The following is a 19,669-nucleotide window of genomic DNA, read 5'->3' as shown; positions in this document are numbered from 1 at the left end:
ATACGCTCGTTCACACCAAGAACGATAGCTATAAAGATAACTATATTAGCATCCACTTCAGTGGACAGTATCATCGTGTTTATTATAAGTGGTGCACGCTGCAGTTTTGTCGTCTGCCGCTTTAAATCATCGAGCTCTGAAAGCGGGATGGATTCTGATTGGCTATTGATGTTTTTATCGTTTATCAGCTGGAAAAAATTGTTCCGAAAGTGATTCCAATGATATCGTTTCTTTTGTGCAGCTATAGTTGTGGTGTAGACTCAGATGATATGTAGAACTGAGGTTTTATCTTTATTGTTATCATTATAGTTATTGTCCTTGATGTGATTGAATCTTATGCTTAAAAATTCTTATTTAATAACTCTTTACTATTTTTTATCCCTATCCCTTTAAATCATTCTAATATGTTGATTTAGTGCTCAAGAAACATCTCTTATTATTATCAGTGATGAAAACCGTTGTGCTGCTTAATATTTTTGTGGAAAACATGTTACTTTTTTTAGGATTCTTTGATATGAATAGACATTTCTAAAGAACATTATTTATTTGAAATACATTCTTCTAATTGTCACTTTTAATTAACTGAATGTCTTTGCTGTATAAAAGCATACATTTTTCTTAAAAAAAAAAAAAAATCTGACTGACCCCAAGCTTTTTACTTTTGTCGTGATTTAACGCTCACTTAAAGTGAATCTTTGAAAACATACTGTATATTTTTTTTCATACTGTACTTTGTAATTTTGTCATGCCTAAATTGACTTGTTACATTTTAAACAATTGATTTTAATTTGTAGTGTTTTGTTTATTATAATGCTATCATGTAATTGATAACACTTAATAAATGAACACTTTAATATTAAAATGGTACTTTTTCATTGTTTTGATGACTTGCCTACTATTTTAAAATGTGGAAAGCTTTCTCACAATTTAATTAAATCAAAATGACAGGATTCGTCCTAAGAGTTTCTGGCTGGCCTTAATAAAGAATTCCTCTCACAGCATGTCCAACATGCGGTGATTTAATGTTAGTGTGTTTCTCAGAGGGAGACCCCAGCTGCCTCGGCCATAAATGCTAGCCGAGCAGGTGTTGTTCACGGTGTGCGCTGTTTGAAGATGATGGATTGTTTCATGTACTTGATATGTTTATTTATTTACTTAGCACACAAACATAGCACCAACCTATGCTTTTCTCAGAGGGAAGCACGATTCAAAACAAATTTTACACAAAGAAGTGATATTTTGCTATGCTAATTCAGACTCTGTCTATCATTAGCCTGACATGGTATGTGTGAATGTATATTTAATAATGAAACCAGGGTTGCTTCTATTTAGAAGACAGCTTGTGATAAGAGACAACAGAGATGTCTCGTTGTGCATGAGTGAGATTCAGTCACAAGCGAGACTGAATACACAATTCAATAGACATCACGCCACATGCATCATCGACGGGGTGAAAATGTTGGTGGGAGGTAAACAGTGTTATCGCTTGCATTATCAAATGTGCTCTACTGTTGTATTAAGTTGTTTTCATTCAAGCAGATCTTTGATTCATGGTTAATTTCCTTCTCAGGTTCAGGTGAAGAAAAGCAAAGCCTTCAGACGGTTTAAAAAGCTCCAGGAGTCGAGGCCCGAGTTCAGTCAGCAGAAACTTGAGGACTTGCTTCTGCTTCCTCTTCAGCGCATCCAGCAGTAAGTTGTCATGTTCAAATTTGACTGTATTTGAACTTTAATGGTTATCGGTAATCAGTGTTTATATTTCTGTATATTAATGTTTTGTTTTTTCCCTGTTTTGTTTATCGGCTATCGTCCGATATTGGGTATTCAATAGTGCCAGCTCATTTATACCATATTTATATTTAGATCACTTTTGCTTCATCTAATGCTCACTTAAAGTTAATATTTATGTAAAAACACTAAGGCCCGGTTTCACAGACAGGGCTTAGATTAAGCCAGGTTTAGGCCTTAGTTATATTAGGATATTTAAATATCTTTGCTTTCAGTTAAAACAGCTCAAACATGCCTTTTAGTCTGGGACTAGCCTTAACCCTCTGGGGTTCTTCATTTATGGGTCACACTCAGGACCTTCGGGTCAAAAATGACCCGGAGGGCGGGATTAAGATAAAAAAAGATTTGAGTAAAATCAATTAAATATATTTTTGTTCAATAATATTTTTCTTTTCTTTTTTGGTGTTTTGAGATCATTTTATGATTTATAATTAATATTTATGCAATAATTATGACCCATTTTTTTCCCATTGAATATAATAAAAAAATTACAGCTTTAATAAAAAAATTAAAAAAATTATATAATATATATAATTTTTTTTATTAAAGCGGTATTTCATTTTAGAGTCAAGCCTAGGCTCATGAAAGCAATTTTTTAAATGAGATCGGTGCCATCCGGTGGACACATTGAGCATTTTTATCACGAAATAGCACATTTTTACCACTATAGTGGATCTTGCGTTTTATAAAAATATGTTAAAAATCGTAGCTTCATCGGAATGGTCCGACACTTGGTGACTTTATTGGTACTTGGTATATGAACACCCCAAAAAAATGGGAACAGGATTTGAAAAGTCTAAGTGGTCGTAAAAAAAAATACTCACACTCAGGACCTTCGGGTCAAAAATGACCCCCATAGGAAATTAATGAGAAATTTGTTTTTTTGTGCAATTATTTTTTTGTCAATTATTTTATATATCATTATACAATCATATTTCTTAATGTCAAAACTGGCATTTAGAGTAATTTTATGTGTCTACAAAAGTGCCATGATAGTTTGTTTGTTGATTTTCCAAAAAGATTCTATGTGTATTCAGACTCGTCACATCCATAACAGGGTTTTGTCACATCCATAACGTTGTTTTTTTCCTCATGATACACTTCATAAAAAATTTAACAATTTAAACATTGATATTTTTATGTTCCGATAAGACCGCTTTATCATGTGGATAACAATATTTAAACATTAGACTTAAAAGTTCACAGATTTTAAAGAAAATCGAACAGTCTACTGAAAACTGTCATTTCCTGTCACATCCATAACGTATAGCTATTTTCCTTTTTTGGGGGGTCTTAAATATATTTTAGAAAAAAATATTTTTGCTGTCAATTCCCCAGAATGGGTGCTCTGAGAATATGCCATGCCAAATTATATATGGTAACAAATTGATTTTTACTGAGACATTTCAGCTGTCATTATGAGTTCAAATGTCACATCCATAACGCTGGAAGGCATCTAATCTAAAAAAAAATGAATATTTATTTTTCATACTATGCATTATAATGTTGTGTTGTGATACCTAAATTCATTCTCAGATAGAGAGTGTGTCCCTATCTCACTCTTCAGGGGACATATCATGAAAATCTAACTTTTTCCGCTATTTTGTTATCGCAAACGGAGTGGTGCACAACACCCTTGTGTGTATTTGAGAGTTTAAACGCAACAAAAAATGTGAAAGAGAAATTACTTACGAGACTTGACATCTGACAGCCAGGTGTCTATGTGCGTGTACTTCAAATAAGTGCGAAACGGGAAACGATCCATAAGAAGTTTAAACTAATATAGCTTTAGAGCGCGTGGAAATAATAAACTTTAATGATGAAAGAAGAAACTATGCTATCCGTGACAGTGATCGCGATATAGATGATAATCAAAACCAGCTCATTTGCATTTAAAGGCACATGCAAGAAAACAGCCTGTTCTTGACTCTAATCAGAAATGGGTATTTACAACATGGATTTATAAATGATCTGTGAGGTATTTTAAACTGAAACTTCAGAGACATTCTGGGGACACTTGAGACTTAAATTACATCGTGTAAAAATGGGCATAATGGGTCCCCTTTAAAATTTAAGTTGCTCTTAAAATTATGTATTTTAATTTTAGACAAAATATTTGATATTTTTATAGAATTTTAATTGGTTATCTGCTAAAAGAGTAACCCCAGACGCTACATTTTGTTTTGCTCTATACTCTGCGCTTCTGCGTTCGTCAATAATCATGCATCAAGTGTTCAAGGGTTACTCTTTTAGCGCAAGTCGACTCGCGTATCGCTGACCGCCGGAAGCAAGTTATTTTAGTCTATGAAGTTTTAAATATGGATTTTTTTTTCTTACACAAACGCGCCACTTCGCTTCAGAAGGCCTTTATTAACCCCCCTGAGCCGTGTGGAGCAGTTATATGATGGATAGATGCACTTTTATGGACTTCAAAAACGACAAAACCATTCACTGCCATTATAAAGCTTTGAAGAGCAAGGACATTTTTAATATAACTCTTAATATTTTAATATTGAGGCCGGGTGAGTAAATGAAGACATGGTCTAATTTTCATTTTTGGGTGAACTAACGCTTTAACTATGACTTTTGCCTCAATAAACTCCTAATTACTGCTTATAAATAGTTAGTAAGGTTGTTGTTAAGTTTAGGTATTAGGTAGGATTAGGAAAGTAGAATATGGTCATTCAGAATAAGGCATTAGTATGTGCTAATAAACAGCCAATATCCTAGTAATATGCATACTAATAAGCAACTAGTTCATAGTAGTGAGAATTGGACACTAAACTAAAGTGTTACCATTTATGCTTATTACGCCATACTTATTTACCCATTTGGTAGTCGTGCAGAAATGGCACACCTAAAGATGTTTTGAGTTCGATTTTTGATTTGATGGACTCCTCAACCACTTATTGCAATTGACGTGCAAAGTTTTCTTTTAATCTCTTTAAATGTCAGAGTCCCTCAGCCATTGAATTTTCAAGTAAACGAGATGGATTGGTCAGCGGATGTTTTTTTGTGTATTTAAAGTTAAACCATCTGCTTCGGTGAAGAGATTATGGGATCGACAGCATCAACACATTGAAATGCAGTCAGTTCTTGATGGGAATGTAAAGCGTTTTGGTTATGCATCAGTATCTTCTGACACAGGCCAGTCTACTTCACAGTCTTCTGCTCAGCTGTCAAATCACTCTACAACTTCACATTTTGTTGCTCGTGCTATGTGGGTTTTCTTTAAAGAAGGATTTTGGGAATCATTTGATGGCACGATAACAGAAAGCTGTCACCACCGGGTTATGGTTTCCATGCTTGGATTCTCCCTCCGTATTTCGTCGCTTTGGAGGAGTCCGTGCACGGCGCATACCGAGCCTCTCAATGACAGACGTAATTATTGTTTGATGTCGTGCTCACACCTGCCTTCAGACTGTCCAAGAACTGTCAAAATCCCTTTTGTTAAGCCGCCGATTTTGTTGGCGGTAATTTCATGCGGTCATGGTCTCAGCCGTTAATTAGTGTAACAGGGTGCGAAATGAACTAGAACATGCTTAAGAACCAGCGGAAATTACATGGCATTTCTTTATCAAGCTGCTCGAGTCCATCTTAATTAGGCTTTTATGTCACTCCTACTTATTAAATGTAGTTTCCAACATGAAAGACGACAAACATAATGTCATTTTTTGCAATGACGATAATTATGTCTTTATATTTATTCTTTATAAGAACATTCCCCTGCTTGCGCCCACCTGTCGTGGTTTTCATTCAGTGGTTTCATCATATGCAAAATGACTGTTCGGATCCATTTTAGGGCATTTGATCGCAAGACAGACTCTTAGTTTTAGCATGAATCTCTTTTGACCACTTTTTTATCAAGAATTTTTTTTCATTACTACACATCACTTACTTCAGTGTGTTGCTGCATGGTGATAAAGCACAAAAACAAGTCAACAAGAAAAGATTGAGATGTGAAGCATTTCAAATATTAAAATATTTTGTGCACCAAATCAGCATAATTGAATGGTTTCTGAAGGATCATGTGACCCTGAAGACTAGAGAAATTGCTTGTGAAAATTCATCTTTGCTATCAGGAATAAATGGGGAAAAAAATGTGTTGCATAATGTCAAATAAAAAAAATAAGAAATTCTTTTTTTTTTTTATTCTAATATTTCACAATATTACAGTTTTAGGCCCTGATCAGACACAACATATTTTTCAGGTTTGAAAACGCAAGGTGCACCACACTGCCTTTTTTGGGTTGACTTTTTTGACAACCACCGAATCAGTTGTCCTGTCAGTCTAATCAAGGATCATAGAGCAAGCGCTCTATAATCTTTGGTTTGCTGTTAAGTAAACTGTCATATTAGCAGAAACTTTTATAATAAAAAAAAAAATGGACGGGTGCTTGCTCTGACCTTGATCGAGGGTGGGAGTACAAACCAAGCGACAACCTCCCAAGTTTTTCTTGAAGCCAATACGGAAGTGACTTAAACTGCAATTCATTGACTGGCCGCTAGGGACAGGCTCCAAAAGGGAGCAGAATCTCATTGAGCCCCATGTTAAAATGCCCAACTTTACAGCAGAAAAAAACATGTTTACAGCCTGGAACAAATTGTGGTTTTGGTCTATACAGCTAATTTTGCCCTTCATGACATCAGTGAGGGGGGTGATTTATTTTTATTTTTATAACTCATCCGTTTAAATTGTATTAAAGGGTTAAGGCCAATTTATACTTCTGCGTCGAGTGCACGCAGAGGGTACGGCGTACCCTACGCATAGACGCGTTGGATACGCCGTACCCTACGCCGTAGCCTGACGCGCACCTCTCCAAAAATGTAACAACGCGTCAATTCTACGCGGACCGCAAGCGCTGTGATTGGTCTGCCAGAACCCTTCCCTCAGGTCAATAAATAAATAAAAAATCTGCGATAGGAGACTGTGTGTGTGTGTGTGTCCAGAAATTGGATGATAGTTCCTTACGTCTTCCTTACACACTATTTTGCAGTCCAGCGATTCTTTATGGTAGTAAATAAATACATAGATCCGCTGAATATAGTTTATTTATTTTCTCATTAAATCCAAAGATGTTAATCAGTAATTGTATATCAAGAACAGGGACACATTAGGGTATATTTCGTGAATGAAGTCTCCACAACAACAATCGCTTGCTGAGCCACCGCTAGTGAAAACAGCGGCCACGAGCTCCGCATGATTTCACAAATGCATTCCAGCGCCAGATCGCCTTATTTAACTTTACTAATCAACTAGAGATGCTTAATTTGTATTAGATACAACAACTCAAGCTGCAAGAAAAGCCGCTCTCTCACTGCTGCTGATATTCCGACATGAATGTACAGATTCTACACATCAAGCTGCTTCTTCTTCGGCTGTTGTCTTGATTACACCAACATGCCCGAGGACACTGCCTTCTAGCGTCTGCATGTGGAATTGCACATTGACGCAGACAACAGCGCAGAAGTATAAATGCTCACGACGGCGTCGGCTACGCGCGTAGCCTACGGCGTACACTACGGCGTACACTCGACGCAGAAGTATAAATGGGCCTTTAGTTCACCCAACAATGAAAATAATGTAATTTATTACTCACCCTCATGCTGTTCCACACCCGTAAGACCTCAATTCATCTTCGGAACACAAATTAAGATATTTTTGTTGAAATCTGAAGGCTCCGTGAGGCCTGCATAGGGAGCAAAGCAATTTACACTCTCAAGATCGATTAATGTACTAAAACATATTTAAATCAGTCCATGTGAGTACAGTGGTTCAATATTAATATTGTAAAGTAACGATAATATTTTTGGTGCACCAAAAAAAAAAAAAAAACGACTTATATAGGTATAACCTATTTCAAAACACTGCTTCATGAAGATTCGAACCATTATGAATCAGCGAGTCGAATCATGATTCGGATCGCGTGTCAAAACGCCAAACTGCTGAAATCACGTGACTTTGGTGCTCCGAGTCACTGAATCGACTCGCTGATTCGATACGCTACGAAGCTTCATGCAGCAGTGTTTTGAAATCGGTTATCACTATATACACTCACCTAAAGAATTATTAGGAACACCTGTTCAATTTCTCATTAATGCAATTATCTAATCAACCAATCACATGGCAGTTGCTTCAATGCATTTAGGGGTGTGGTCCTGGTCAAGACAATCTCCTGAACTCCAAACTGAATGTCAGAATGGGAAAGAAAGGTGATTTAAGCAATTTTGAGTGTGGCATGGTTGTTGGTGCCAGACGGGCCGGTCTGAGTATTTCACAATCTGCTCAGTTACTGGGATTTTCACGCACAACCATTTCTAGGGTTTACAAAGATTGGTGTGAAAAGGGAGAAACATCCAGTATGTGGCAGTTCTGTGGGCGAAAATGCCTTGTTGATGCTAGAGACTGATTCAAGCTGATAGAAGAGCAACTTTGACTGAAATCGTTACAACCGAGGAATGCAGCAAAGCATTTGTGAAGCCACATCACGCACAACCTTGAGGCGGATGGGCTACAACAGCAGAAGACCCCACCGGGTACCACTCATCTCCACTACAAATAGGAAAAAGAGGCTACAATTTGCACGAGCTCACCAAAATTGTACAGTTGAAGACTGGAAAAATGTTGCCTGGTCTGATGAGTCTCAATTTCTGTTGAGACATTCAGATGGTAGAGTCAGAATGTGGCGTAAACAGAATAAGAACATGGATCCATCATGCCTTGTTACCACTGTGCAGGCTGGTGGTGGTGGTGTAATGGTGTGGGGGATGTTTTCTTGGCACACTTTAGGCCCCTTAGTACCAATTGGGCATTGTTTAAATGCCACGGCCTACCTGAGCATTGTTTCTGACCATGTCCATCCCTTTATGACTACCATGTACGCATCCTCTGATGGCTACTTCCAGCAGGTTATGCACCATGTCACAAAGCTCGAATCATTTCAAATTAGTTTCTTGAACATGACAATGAGTTCACTGTACTAAAATGGCCCCCACAGTCACCAGATCTCAACCCAATAGAGCATCTTTGGGATGTGGTGGAACGGGAGCTTCGTGCCCTGGATGTGCATCCCACAAATCTCCATCAACTGCAAGATGCTATCCTATCAATATGGGCCAACATTTCTAAAGAATGCTTTCAGCACCTTGTTGAAACAATGCTATGTAGAATTAATGCAGTTCTGAAGGCGAAAGGGGGTCAAACAAAGTATTAGTATGGTGTTCCTAATAATCCTTTAGGTGAGTGTAAGCCGTTATTTTTTTGTTTTTTTGGCGCACCCAAAAATATTATCGTTGCTTTATAATATTAATATTGAACCACTGTACTGATTTAAATATATTTTTAGTACATTAATGGATCTTGAGAGTGTAAATTGCTGTAGCGCTATCCTATTGCGTGCAGAGGGAATTTGAAAGACAACCGTTTATCCCGCCCCTCGGATTGAGCCCTGCCAATGGTGTGTTCCCAGACCTCAACATCTTCAAAAAAAAAAACCTTGGGCGCTTTTCTGCTCAGAGCTGACTTCAGGCGTTCAGAGCGCTCCTACAAAAACCCGAGATGCAGCAGGCGGGTAAAACGCGAGACGACTGGGGTGCATAAACGGCGCGCAAAACTCTCACTGCCAATAGACCCCTTTCACAGACTGTGATGACGCATTTTATCATCTGTAAATCCTGCAATGTTTTTTGTATGAATTTTTTTTTTAAACATATGTACATTTATAACACTAATACTTTTATTATTTGATTACTTTTGCATCAAATTACAAAAAACAAGCTACTGCTGCTGTGAGGGTATTTCTAATATAGCGTCTATGGGAGTGATGGTAAAAATTAACATATGTCTCTCTTTTGACTGCCATTATCAGTCTCACTCACACTATTTTTTCCCTCTTTTTGAAAGTTGTGAAATCACTATTGTGGCGTTTTTCTTTTGCTATTTGAGCAAATGGGCACACACAAAAATATTCACAGCTATAATAGTTAACCCAACTATGACGACTTCCGTTCTGAGAAACCTAGAAATGTGAAAAGGGTCTATAGAAAACGATAAAAAACAAAAAACAAAAAAAAACGTGTTCTGTCTGTTTGGGGCCTAGCTGTATATTGAATCAAATAAATGCAGCCTTGGTGAGCATAAGAGAATTCTTTCAAAAATATTTAAAAAGTCTTACCAACCCCAAGCTTTTGAATGGACTTACTGAAATGTTGGGAATTTCAAACACTTGTTTTAGCCCAGTAGATGATCGACAGGCATTAATGTTTTTACTACCAATGCAAGGTTGTCACATGCATTTTCGACTTTTTAAAATGGGATTTGATTGGATCACATAACATTTTGTACTCCATTTATGCCCGTGTTGACTGTTGAGCACTTTCCACTTATCAGATTGCCCAAAACCAATGTTCACACGATGTACATGTGAACGGGGTCACAAGATGCCAATCTTTAGAAAGGATGCAAAGAATTTTCCAGCCGTTTTTGACGTGCAGCAATCCGCAGGACTTGCTAAATATCGCCTCTGAGCTTTGTGCCGCACCCTGAATTTTCTCCGCCCAGTTATCACAGAGATATCCTCTAATTTCCCTCGGAACTGCCGAGCGCTGACATCTCAATCAGCATGTTCAAAGACGCCCTTGATCTGATCTCATCCTCTCAGGCCCTGATCACTGTGTTTCCCATTGTCCCCCCATCGATTCTACCTCTCCGCTCTCGGAAAGCGAGGACACACGGGGGGCGCATAATTGTATGATGATCTTAAGTGGCACGGCAGAAGAGCTCCATTCTCGGAGAGTGCAGATAATCAGGAGCACCGCCTCTAACGGGGACTCGGGAGGAAATTGTTGTCACTTATTCGGCTGGAGGATGATGGATGGCGAAGCTGGCTGTGTGTGGATCATGGTGGCTACTTAAGACATGGAGCAGGACTGTTGGGAGGGAGGATAAAATCATTCCTATTATTAAACGCCATTCACTGCAGCTGCCGAGAAGAGATGCACGTTGTGTCCCTGTCGCTCTCTCTGTCCCTCTCCTCTCAACTCTTCTTCCCCTCTCTGTGGTCTTCCTGACTTTTTTCAAGTGTAAGACAAATGAATTAAGTTATAGTCAATGAGTCCCGATATTAAAATTCTGGCTGATATCAATAAGCAGATAATAATTTCCATATTATGGGCTTAATTAACTTTCATTTTAAAGTGAATTTATTTTAATTTACAGTATAACATTTTTTTTTTATCTGTCTAGCTATCGATCTGCCTGTCAGCGTTTTATCTATTTGTCTTTCTCTATCTGTCCATTGTTCTATCTATCGGGCTGTCTGTCTGCCTTTCTATCTATCTGTCAGTCCATCGTTCTGTCTATTTACCGTTCTGTCCATTGGTCTGTCTATTTATCGTTCTGTCTATCGGTCTGTCTATTTAGCGTTCTGTCTATTTAGCGTTCTGTCTATCGGTCTGTCAATTTGGCGTTCTGTCTATCGGTCTGTCTATTTAGCGTTCTGTCTATCGGTCTGTCTATTTGGCGTTCTGTCTATCGGTCTGTCAATTTGGCGTTCTGTCTATCGGTCTGTCTATTTAGCGTTCTGTCTATCGGTCTGTCTATTTAGCGTTCTGTCTATCGGTCTGTCTATTTAGCGTTCTGTCTATTGGTCTGTCTATTTAGCGTTCTGTCTATCGGTCTGTCTATTTAGGGTTCTGTCTATCGGCCTGTCTATTTAGCGTTCTGTCTATTGGTCTGTCTATTTAGCGTTCTGTCTATTGGTCTGTTTATTAAGCGTTCTGTCTATTGGTCTGTTTATTAAGCGTTCTGTCTATCGTTCGGTCTATTTAGTGTTCTGTCTATCGGTCTGTCTATTTAGCATTCTGTATATCGTTCTGTCTATTTAGCGTTCTGTCTATTGGTCTGTCTATTTAGCGTTCTGTCTATTGGTCTGTTTATTAAGCGTTCTGTCTATTGGTCTGTTTATTAAGCGTTCTGTCTATCGTTCGGTCTATTTAGTGTTCTGTCTATCGGTCTGTCTATTTAGTGTTCTGTCTATCGGTCTGTCTATTTAGCGTTCTGTCTATCGGTCTGTCTATTTAGCGTTCTGTCTATTGGTCTGTCTATTTAGCGTTCTGTCTATTGGTCTGTTTATTAAGCGTTCTGTCTATTGGTCTGTTTATTAAGCGTTCTGTCTATCGTTCGGTCTATTTAGTGTTCTGTCTATCGGTCTGTCTATTTAGCATTCTGTATATCGTTCTGTCTATTTAGCGCTCTGTCTGTCGGTCTATTTAGCGCTCTGTCTATCGGTCTGTCTATTAAGCATTCTGTCTATTGGTCTGACTATTTAGTGTTCTGTCTATTGGTCTGTCTATTTAGCGTTCTGTCTATCGGTCTGTCTATTTAGCGTTCTGTCTATCGGTCTGTCTATTTAGCGCTCTGTCTATCGTTCTGTCTATCGGTCTGTCTATTGAGCGTTCTGTCTATCGGTCTGTCTATTTAGCGCTCTGTCTATCGGTCTGTCTATCGGTCTGTCTATTGAGCGTTCTGTCTATCGGTCTGTCTTTTTAGCTTTCTGTCAATCAATCTTTTTGTCTGTCCATCGTTCTGTCTATCGGTCTGTCCATTGTTGTTCTATATAATTCTGTTGTTCTATCCATCATTGTTCTATCCGTTTATCGATCGTTTTATCTAGCTGTCTGTCTTCAAGTTTGATTTTACTTTATTCGTAACTTTCAAAGAAGGATTTTCAACTCAACATTTCACGTTTATCTTGAAAAAAATTTGATAGATTGACATTGACATAGATTGAAATTTCAACTCAAATTTAATGCAAATGCTGGAAATAAATTATCATTAAAAAGCTATTCATTTTACCATAATGCATCACTAAAAATTACATTGTAACCAATTACAAACTAAAAGTGAGGCTTGTGTTCAGATTGTGTGAAATGTTCCTGACCATGATATTGGTTGTTTAGCATTAGTTCTAGGTTGTTTAAACCTTATAGTAATAAAATCAGCAAGTTTTTTTTAACACACTTGTACTCAACATTGACGTAGCGAAGTGCAATATAAGAGGTTAATCCTTCATTTTGTGTTGGAATTCGTCGCTCGGAGCAGGTCAGAAGGTCATGGTCGCGTCTCTTTTACATGCAGAGAGCCTCAAAAAGCGGAGGAGGACTTGTGTTAATGGAGCTGAGCCATTATGTAGCCGATAGTGTCAGGGCTGTTATATGGGCCTGTGCTTACACAGCAGATGGGTTCAATTCAGTCGGTGCTTCAAACACAACATAATGAGGAGTTCAGGAGGTTTTCTCTGCGTTTGTATGTTGTTTGCAAAGGTGTTGATTGAACTCATTTAAAAGCAGCTTTATAGTGCTGTCCTCCTAATCGCGGTTTCTTTGCTGTTGAGATGTCGCTTTACATGGAAGTTGAAAGGTCACATCCTCCATATCTATGGTTTAGTCTTAAGACAAGACCTCTGGCAAACTCACCTCCTCTCTTCTTTTGATCTGTTCAAATGGGTAATGCTAAAGCTCACTTGCTTCGATTCAGCCTGAGACTTGAAGGTCTACGAGCACTGCAGGATTCTTCAGTCTTTTAAAAGCGCTTTTTATTTAGTATATTTACTCTCAGAACTGGCATTGATCCCCTAAATATAACATTACCCTCATCTTGTCGTCCTTGATATATTGACCTCAGGTAGTGATTGCCTTCCACAATGCTCTGCTGTCAAGCAGAGAAGACTTATTGAAATTCTTTGAGGCTATCAGACAATCTACTTTATGTCTTGCCTTTTATTAATTAGGTTCAGGCACTTGGGAACTGTCAAAGTGCGGCGAAAAACTTGTAAAATGCTTCTCAAAGTGCTTGTCATATCAGTGTTATATACATATAGGCTTGTTATTTTGTTCATTAAGATCGTTGTTTGTATGCTTGGCAAGTTTTCGAGAGAGCATATCGGTTTGGGGTAAAATGTTAAATATCCAATTAGCCAATTGGAGTCTAATTAGCAGTTTTAATATACTAAAAAAATTACATTTGTGTTGAATCAAATTAAGTTAACTTATTTGGAAATTGCTATTTCAAGCATACTATAACTGTCAATATTATGATTGATAGAGGTCTTTAAATGGATAGTTCATGCACCCTCATGTTGTTCCCAACCTGTATAAAGTTCAAATATACAATCAAACCAAAAATTATTCAGACATCAGATATAATTTTTATATTGTGTAGGACACTATAGTTCATTTATGTAAATGAGGATGGCAAAATCAAGTAAACTGTGACATAATCTTCAATTCTTCATACAGTGGACTAACAGTGAAATTTATACAAATATGGGACCAAAATTATTCATACACTTTGACCTAACCATGTTTTGCTTAAACATGGTTTAGGGGAGGGGGGGGGGGGGGGGGGGTTAATAAAGGCCTTCTGAAGTAAAGTGATGCATATGTGTAAGAAAAATATTAATATTTAAAACTTTATAAAGTAGATTATCTAGCTTCCGGCGAATCGCCTTCCGTATTCAACTTACGGAAGTGTAGCCCCTCTCACAGTTCAAAATGCTTACGCTACATCTGACGAGCATAACTGGTGTGTAATGTTGTCAGATGTAGCCTAAGCATTTTGAACTTTGAGAGGCGCTACACGTTTTCCGTGTGGAGCAGTTTTAATGACGGACAGATGCACTTTTATGGACTTCAAAAATGACCCAACAGTCACTGCCATTATAAAGCTTGGAAGAGCCAGGACATTTTTTTTATATAACTCTGATTGTATTCGTCTGAAAGAAGAATGTCATATACACCTAGGATGACTTTAGGGTGAGTAAATTTTAAAATAATAAAATTTTTTGGGTGAACTAACCCTTTAACTCAATGCAATCAAACCCAAAGTCAAGTGATTCGCGTCCCATCTAAAAAAAAAAGCATATTCTACAAGCGTTCCCAGTGTGTTGGGAAAACAATATGCATTTTGTTATCATTTGTGTTATAATTTAATTGCTGAAGTTGGCGACATCTTGGGTTCTTCAAAACTGATGTGTTCATACGTCTGCAGCTATTAAAGAGCAGTAATTATGCAACATCCACCGCAGTGTTTAATAACCCATGCAGGAGCCTGACAGTGGCTGTTGTCTCTTAATTAGGAATATGAATCCTTAATGCACGTATTTAAAGACAAATAATTAGACAGATATTTCCTCCCTCTCTTCTCCTGCACTGACATGTGCGCGTATCTACGAGCTGACCCGGCATATCTGCTGCTGCGGTGGGGGGGCTGGGGGAAGAGAATGAAAACGCGACGCTTGTTTCATCTGCATATTACAAAGGAATTAGCGAGGCAAGGCGTCCGCGCCGGTAACTAGGCCAGCGATGCTTTCTAGCGCGCCTCTTCATTAGAATATCTGAACTGTTATAAATACGGCTCAGATTACGTTATTGTCTCATTATCTTCTCTTTGCTTTGCGCGCTAATGACTGGGACAGGGCAGCTAAACGAGCAAGTTCCGTTTACATTATTTGGAATGTGCTTTAATAATGCTCATTAGGCCGTTCCCTTTTTTGTTGCTCTGCCGCTTTAATTAGATTTCTTGCCCCCCCACGCCCCTAATAAGGGCATTCGTGGCTGATAATGCCTGTAATGTATTTGTTACTACAAGATGAGACAAGAAGAAAAAGAAGTGAGATTATTTCTCTTTTTAAGTGCCTTTTAATAGAAGGAGGCTTAATTGGGGCTTGTTTGGTTTCCTCTTCCCTTTCATTTCTAATGAGTAATATGCTAGTGCTCTAGTTTTCCCCGTGTTCAAAAGCCTGTTTAGTTAGGTTTCGTTTAGGCTGTTTGTAGGCTATCTAAAAATCGAGAAAAAGTTGTTGTTTTTCCTGAAGTTTTGCGGATAACACTTCAAGAATTGATCTTTTCCTTTTAATTTATATAGAAATCACATTTTTGACTGAAGTGACTTTTAGAGGCTTTTGCATCTTAACTCTTCATATATACATATATATATATATATGAGTTCAGATGCAAAAGCCTCTAAAAGCCACTTCGTTCAAAAATGTGATAACGATACTGAGTGAATGCTCTCCACATATAGTATACGTTCATAAAATACTTTCACTTCAAACCCACTAAATCCCAGCCTCAGCCCATTCAGTAGAAACCTATACATAGAGGCCTGACAAAAATGCATATTTTAAAGAAAAACGTCAAATGGACTTAGAGGCTTTTCCATCTGAAATCTTCATATATAAATATATATAATTATTTTTACAAAAATTGACGAAGGCATCATTATTACTAGATTTTTCTAAACCCAAAACCCAAGTATTAAAATGTCTTATTTTTTATTATAAAGTTTTTAGGCACCCGTTCTTAACAAAAATCTACACCGTAGTAACACCTTAGCAACTGCATAGCAATGCCTTGGCAACCCACAATATTTTAGAATTGACACTTCGCTAAGACCTGCCCCCTTTAGTTACTGTTGCTACGTCCGACAAGCAAAGAGGACACTGATAACGCACAGACAGCAGGTTACTTTTGATATGAAACAAAGTCTCAACTCTCAATAAATGTAAACAATACTGTATTGTGGCTCTTTAATGTGTCGTGACAGATTGCTGTAGCGCCTCTTCCTACTAGTTTTACTAGTTTCAGAATTTATATAATCAAATAAACATGAATGAACATCCGAAGGAATGTTGTTTCAACTGCGGAAAGACTTCAGTACACAACATTTTTCAAGTTCAAATCCACCGGCGTTAATCTACTAAGGCAGAACGCGTTTTTGCAGTGAGAATTTTAAACTACTATTTACTATTTTAAATAGTATTCTGTTGGCAGTGAATGTTTTGCGTGCTGTTTATAGGCCCGGGCGCCTCACATTTTAACCGCCTGCTGCGCCTCGCATTTTTGAAGGAGCGTTCTGAGCGCATGAAGTAAAAAAAAAAAAATGTTTTCTATTGTCCAATCGAATGAATGGAGAGGCGGGCTTTCTGTTGTGGTGACCGTTACCTTGATTAGACTGACAGGACAGCTGATTTGGGGGTTTCCTAGCAACAACAAAAAAAAACGCAGCGCACTGCTCTTTTCTAAACTGCGGTGCGCCCCCCATTTTCAAACCTGAAAAACACGTTCTGTCTGATCAGGGCCTAATGCTGCTTTCCTGGCAGGTTTTTGAGCCCGTAAGTTACGACTTCAAACAACGGCTCACGACTTTGTAGCGTTCCAGGCAAAGTAACACCAAACAGCCTGAGCGCTAGGAATTGTGGTAGCTAGATGTAAACAAAGCATGGCAGACGGTACGGGGCTTATGCTCATTTACAATAATTTCTATCGCCAAAAGTGCTTACTCCTTGCTTGTTTGAGGGAAACGGAGGAGAAAAAATGGCGCATAAGGCAAGAGAAGCTGTTAAACCTTTTATTTTTCGTTATTTGTATATTCCCACCGCATCCATAGGGCCTGCCATTGTTGTTTTGCGGGCTATGTGACGTCAGAGCTCGTAGCTGGGAGTTCATCGATCTAGTACGAGTTCACGGGTGGGAAGTCATGGGTTTGACTGCCGTTCCAGTGCACCTTCACGGGTAGAGGGTTGGGAAAACATGGGTTATGGGTTGCCTGGAATGCTGCATAACTCTCCTGACTGCTTTGTCGGACAAAATGGCGGATTCAATATGATTGGTCAGATTGCCTGTCAATCAAACTCCCGGTGAAGGGTGAATTGTAGTGGCGAGAGTTGCACAGGTATAAAAATCATTTTATACCTTTTTTCCTTTGGCCTTTTGTCTTTTTAACATATAAAGTCGAGAGATGTGTAGGCTAAAGCCAGGATGGAGTCAAAACCCTCTGTGCCGTGGTTCAACCTGTAAGGTCCTCATAGAAGAACTATTTCCACTCGTGTGATGGCTGTGAGCATTTCACTGCCCTGGCACCCATATGTCTTTAACCATTTAACCATTGCGTTCGGGTCTTGACCTGATAGAAGGAACAGGGAGAACGGAGAGTGAGACACTTACAGACAGAAATCAATGGCAGCTGTCAATGAAGTCCAAGGTCATCGTACCCCCGAACGAATAGATTAAGGGAGCACCCATTTGGGAGAAACACTTTTTAGATGGTAATGGAGCATTTGACATCTTAGCAGTGATGGACCGTGCATCATCTTTCTTTTTTTCTAGGTTTTATGTTACTTGTAACCAGAAACCTATTGGCTAAGTATGCATTATCAGACAATAATATTCTCTTTTTTAATTTATTTTTTACAAAATAGAATAGCATTTTAATATCAGCCATGTATCAGTAATTTGCCATTATATTTAACAAATAATTATAAATTTATTATAGTAATAATAATCCTTGGCTTGTTGGTATCAGCCAGAATATTAAGATTGGTGCATCCCTACTATGCACAGCCAGTGGCCTATTAGCATAAAATATAGTTTATATAATTTATATATGTATATATATAATATTTCTTAAATATATATTAGATGCGATTAATCATTTGATAGCACTACATAAAACATAAAAAATAACGATTTCTTTATTATTTGTATTTTAACATAAACTACATACAAATTCAGAAACTTTCTTTGTTTTTCAAACATTCTTTGAGTTTATCAGTCATTTCTCGCAAAGAATTTTGTTAAATATTAGGCATTTAAATATTTAATATATTTCATAAGAACAGGGATCTAAAATGTAATCAAATTAGGACATTTAATGCCTGCATACAGGAAATTATCATATATAATAGTTTAATAAATGAGCATGCTGGGATTTTTCAGCTTCAGCTTTTAATATGAGAAGCTTTGCAGGATATCCCACAAGCCCTACTGTGAATAAATACACATCCTGTACTCAAACTGACTGTTTTGCCTGAAACTGTTTATCAAATCACCTCTAAACTCCTGAGAGGAAGGGAGGGTCGAAAAGGAGGAGTCAGAAGACCCCACATCAGACGTTTCCTTCTCTCTCTCTCTCTCTCTCTCTCTCTTTGGCCTTGTACTCTCAGCCCTCTTAAAATCTCTCGTCAGAAGTGGAGTTTAAAGGATGTGCTCCTCTACCCCCCTCTGTGGTTGTCACGGGTGATGGGTGACATGGGCGTGTTGGCGGCTGCCACCACTGTTTACATAATTTCAACATGGCCGCAGGGAAAAAGAGACTAAGGCTGCAACGATCTTCACTTCACACTCCTCCAATTAGAAAGGCCCCTGCTCCGCCACTTAGCACGGCTCTCGGGGAACGGGAATATTCGAGCTCAACTTTTCAGCCCGCGGGGATCGGCTGGCTGAGTCACCAAAGAAAGATGCCACGGTGGAGTTGAGAGGACGTTTAAGACAGACTAAAGATGCCCCAGTTTATCTGACAACATCTGAAATGGTGGACGTGAAGTGGAAATTGGTGGCAGAAATGTTGAGAATGTTTTGTGAGCAAAATTTTGTGTCAAAATTTTAATTCTTGGCGTTCCTTTTTCAGTGACATTTCCTAGCCCAAATGGGCCATTGGATAATCCAATTTTTCATGATACAATCAATTCCCTAGAGAGAAGGTATAGTTCTGCCATATTTTTTATACTAGTTGAATACGGGGTTGCATTTTTTATTGTATCATCCATAGAGTAGGTATACACTGTAAAAAGTGTATGATCAATAAGTAATGACCGCATAAGTTATGTTTTTACTTTGCTTTAACGCATCAGAATAAGTCAAGTTATTATCAACGTTATACAATATTTAACTCATTTAAGTCAGTTTAATGTAATTTATGTTGAAATAACTTAAATATCCAAGTTTATTGTACTTAACTTTTTACAGTGTATATCAGCCAATATTGGACATTTAATCATCCCCCGTTTTGACTGTTTTTACATTTAGATTACCTTTGAATTATCTA

The 19,669-nt window shown here is 38.0% G+C and overlaps 1 protein-coding gene across 1 annotated transcript in view; it reads left to right on the top strand.

The window, feature by feature from the left end:
* arhgef39 (Rho guanine nucleotide exchange factor (GEF) 39) overlaps positions 1 to 19,669 on the top strand; it is a 63,075-nt gene that overhangs the window by 25,801 nt on the left and 17,605 nt on the right. Inside the window, exon 5 of the mRNA XM_079816660.1 lies at positions 1,571 to 1,689. Coding sequence (XP_079672786.1) covers positions 1,571 to 1,689 — 119 coding nt within the window. The remainder of the gene's footprint in view (positions 1 to 1,570; positions 1,690 to 19,669) is intronic.

This window comes from Gobio gobio, assembly GCF_949357685.1.
Source record: "Gobio gobio genome assembly, chromosome: 5".
Classification (NCBI taxonomy): domain Eukaryota; kingdom Metazoa; phylum Chordata; class Actinopteri; order Cypriniformes; family Gobionidae; genus Gobio; species Gobio gobio.
This window is presented reverse-complemented; position numbering and strand designations above follow the sequence as displayed.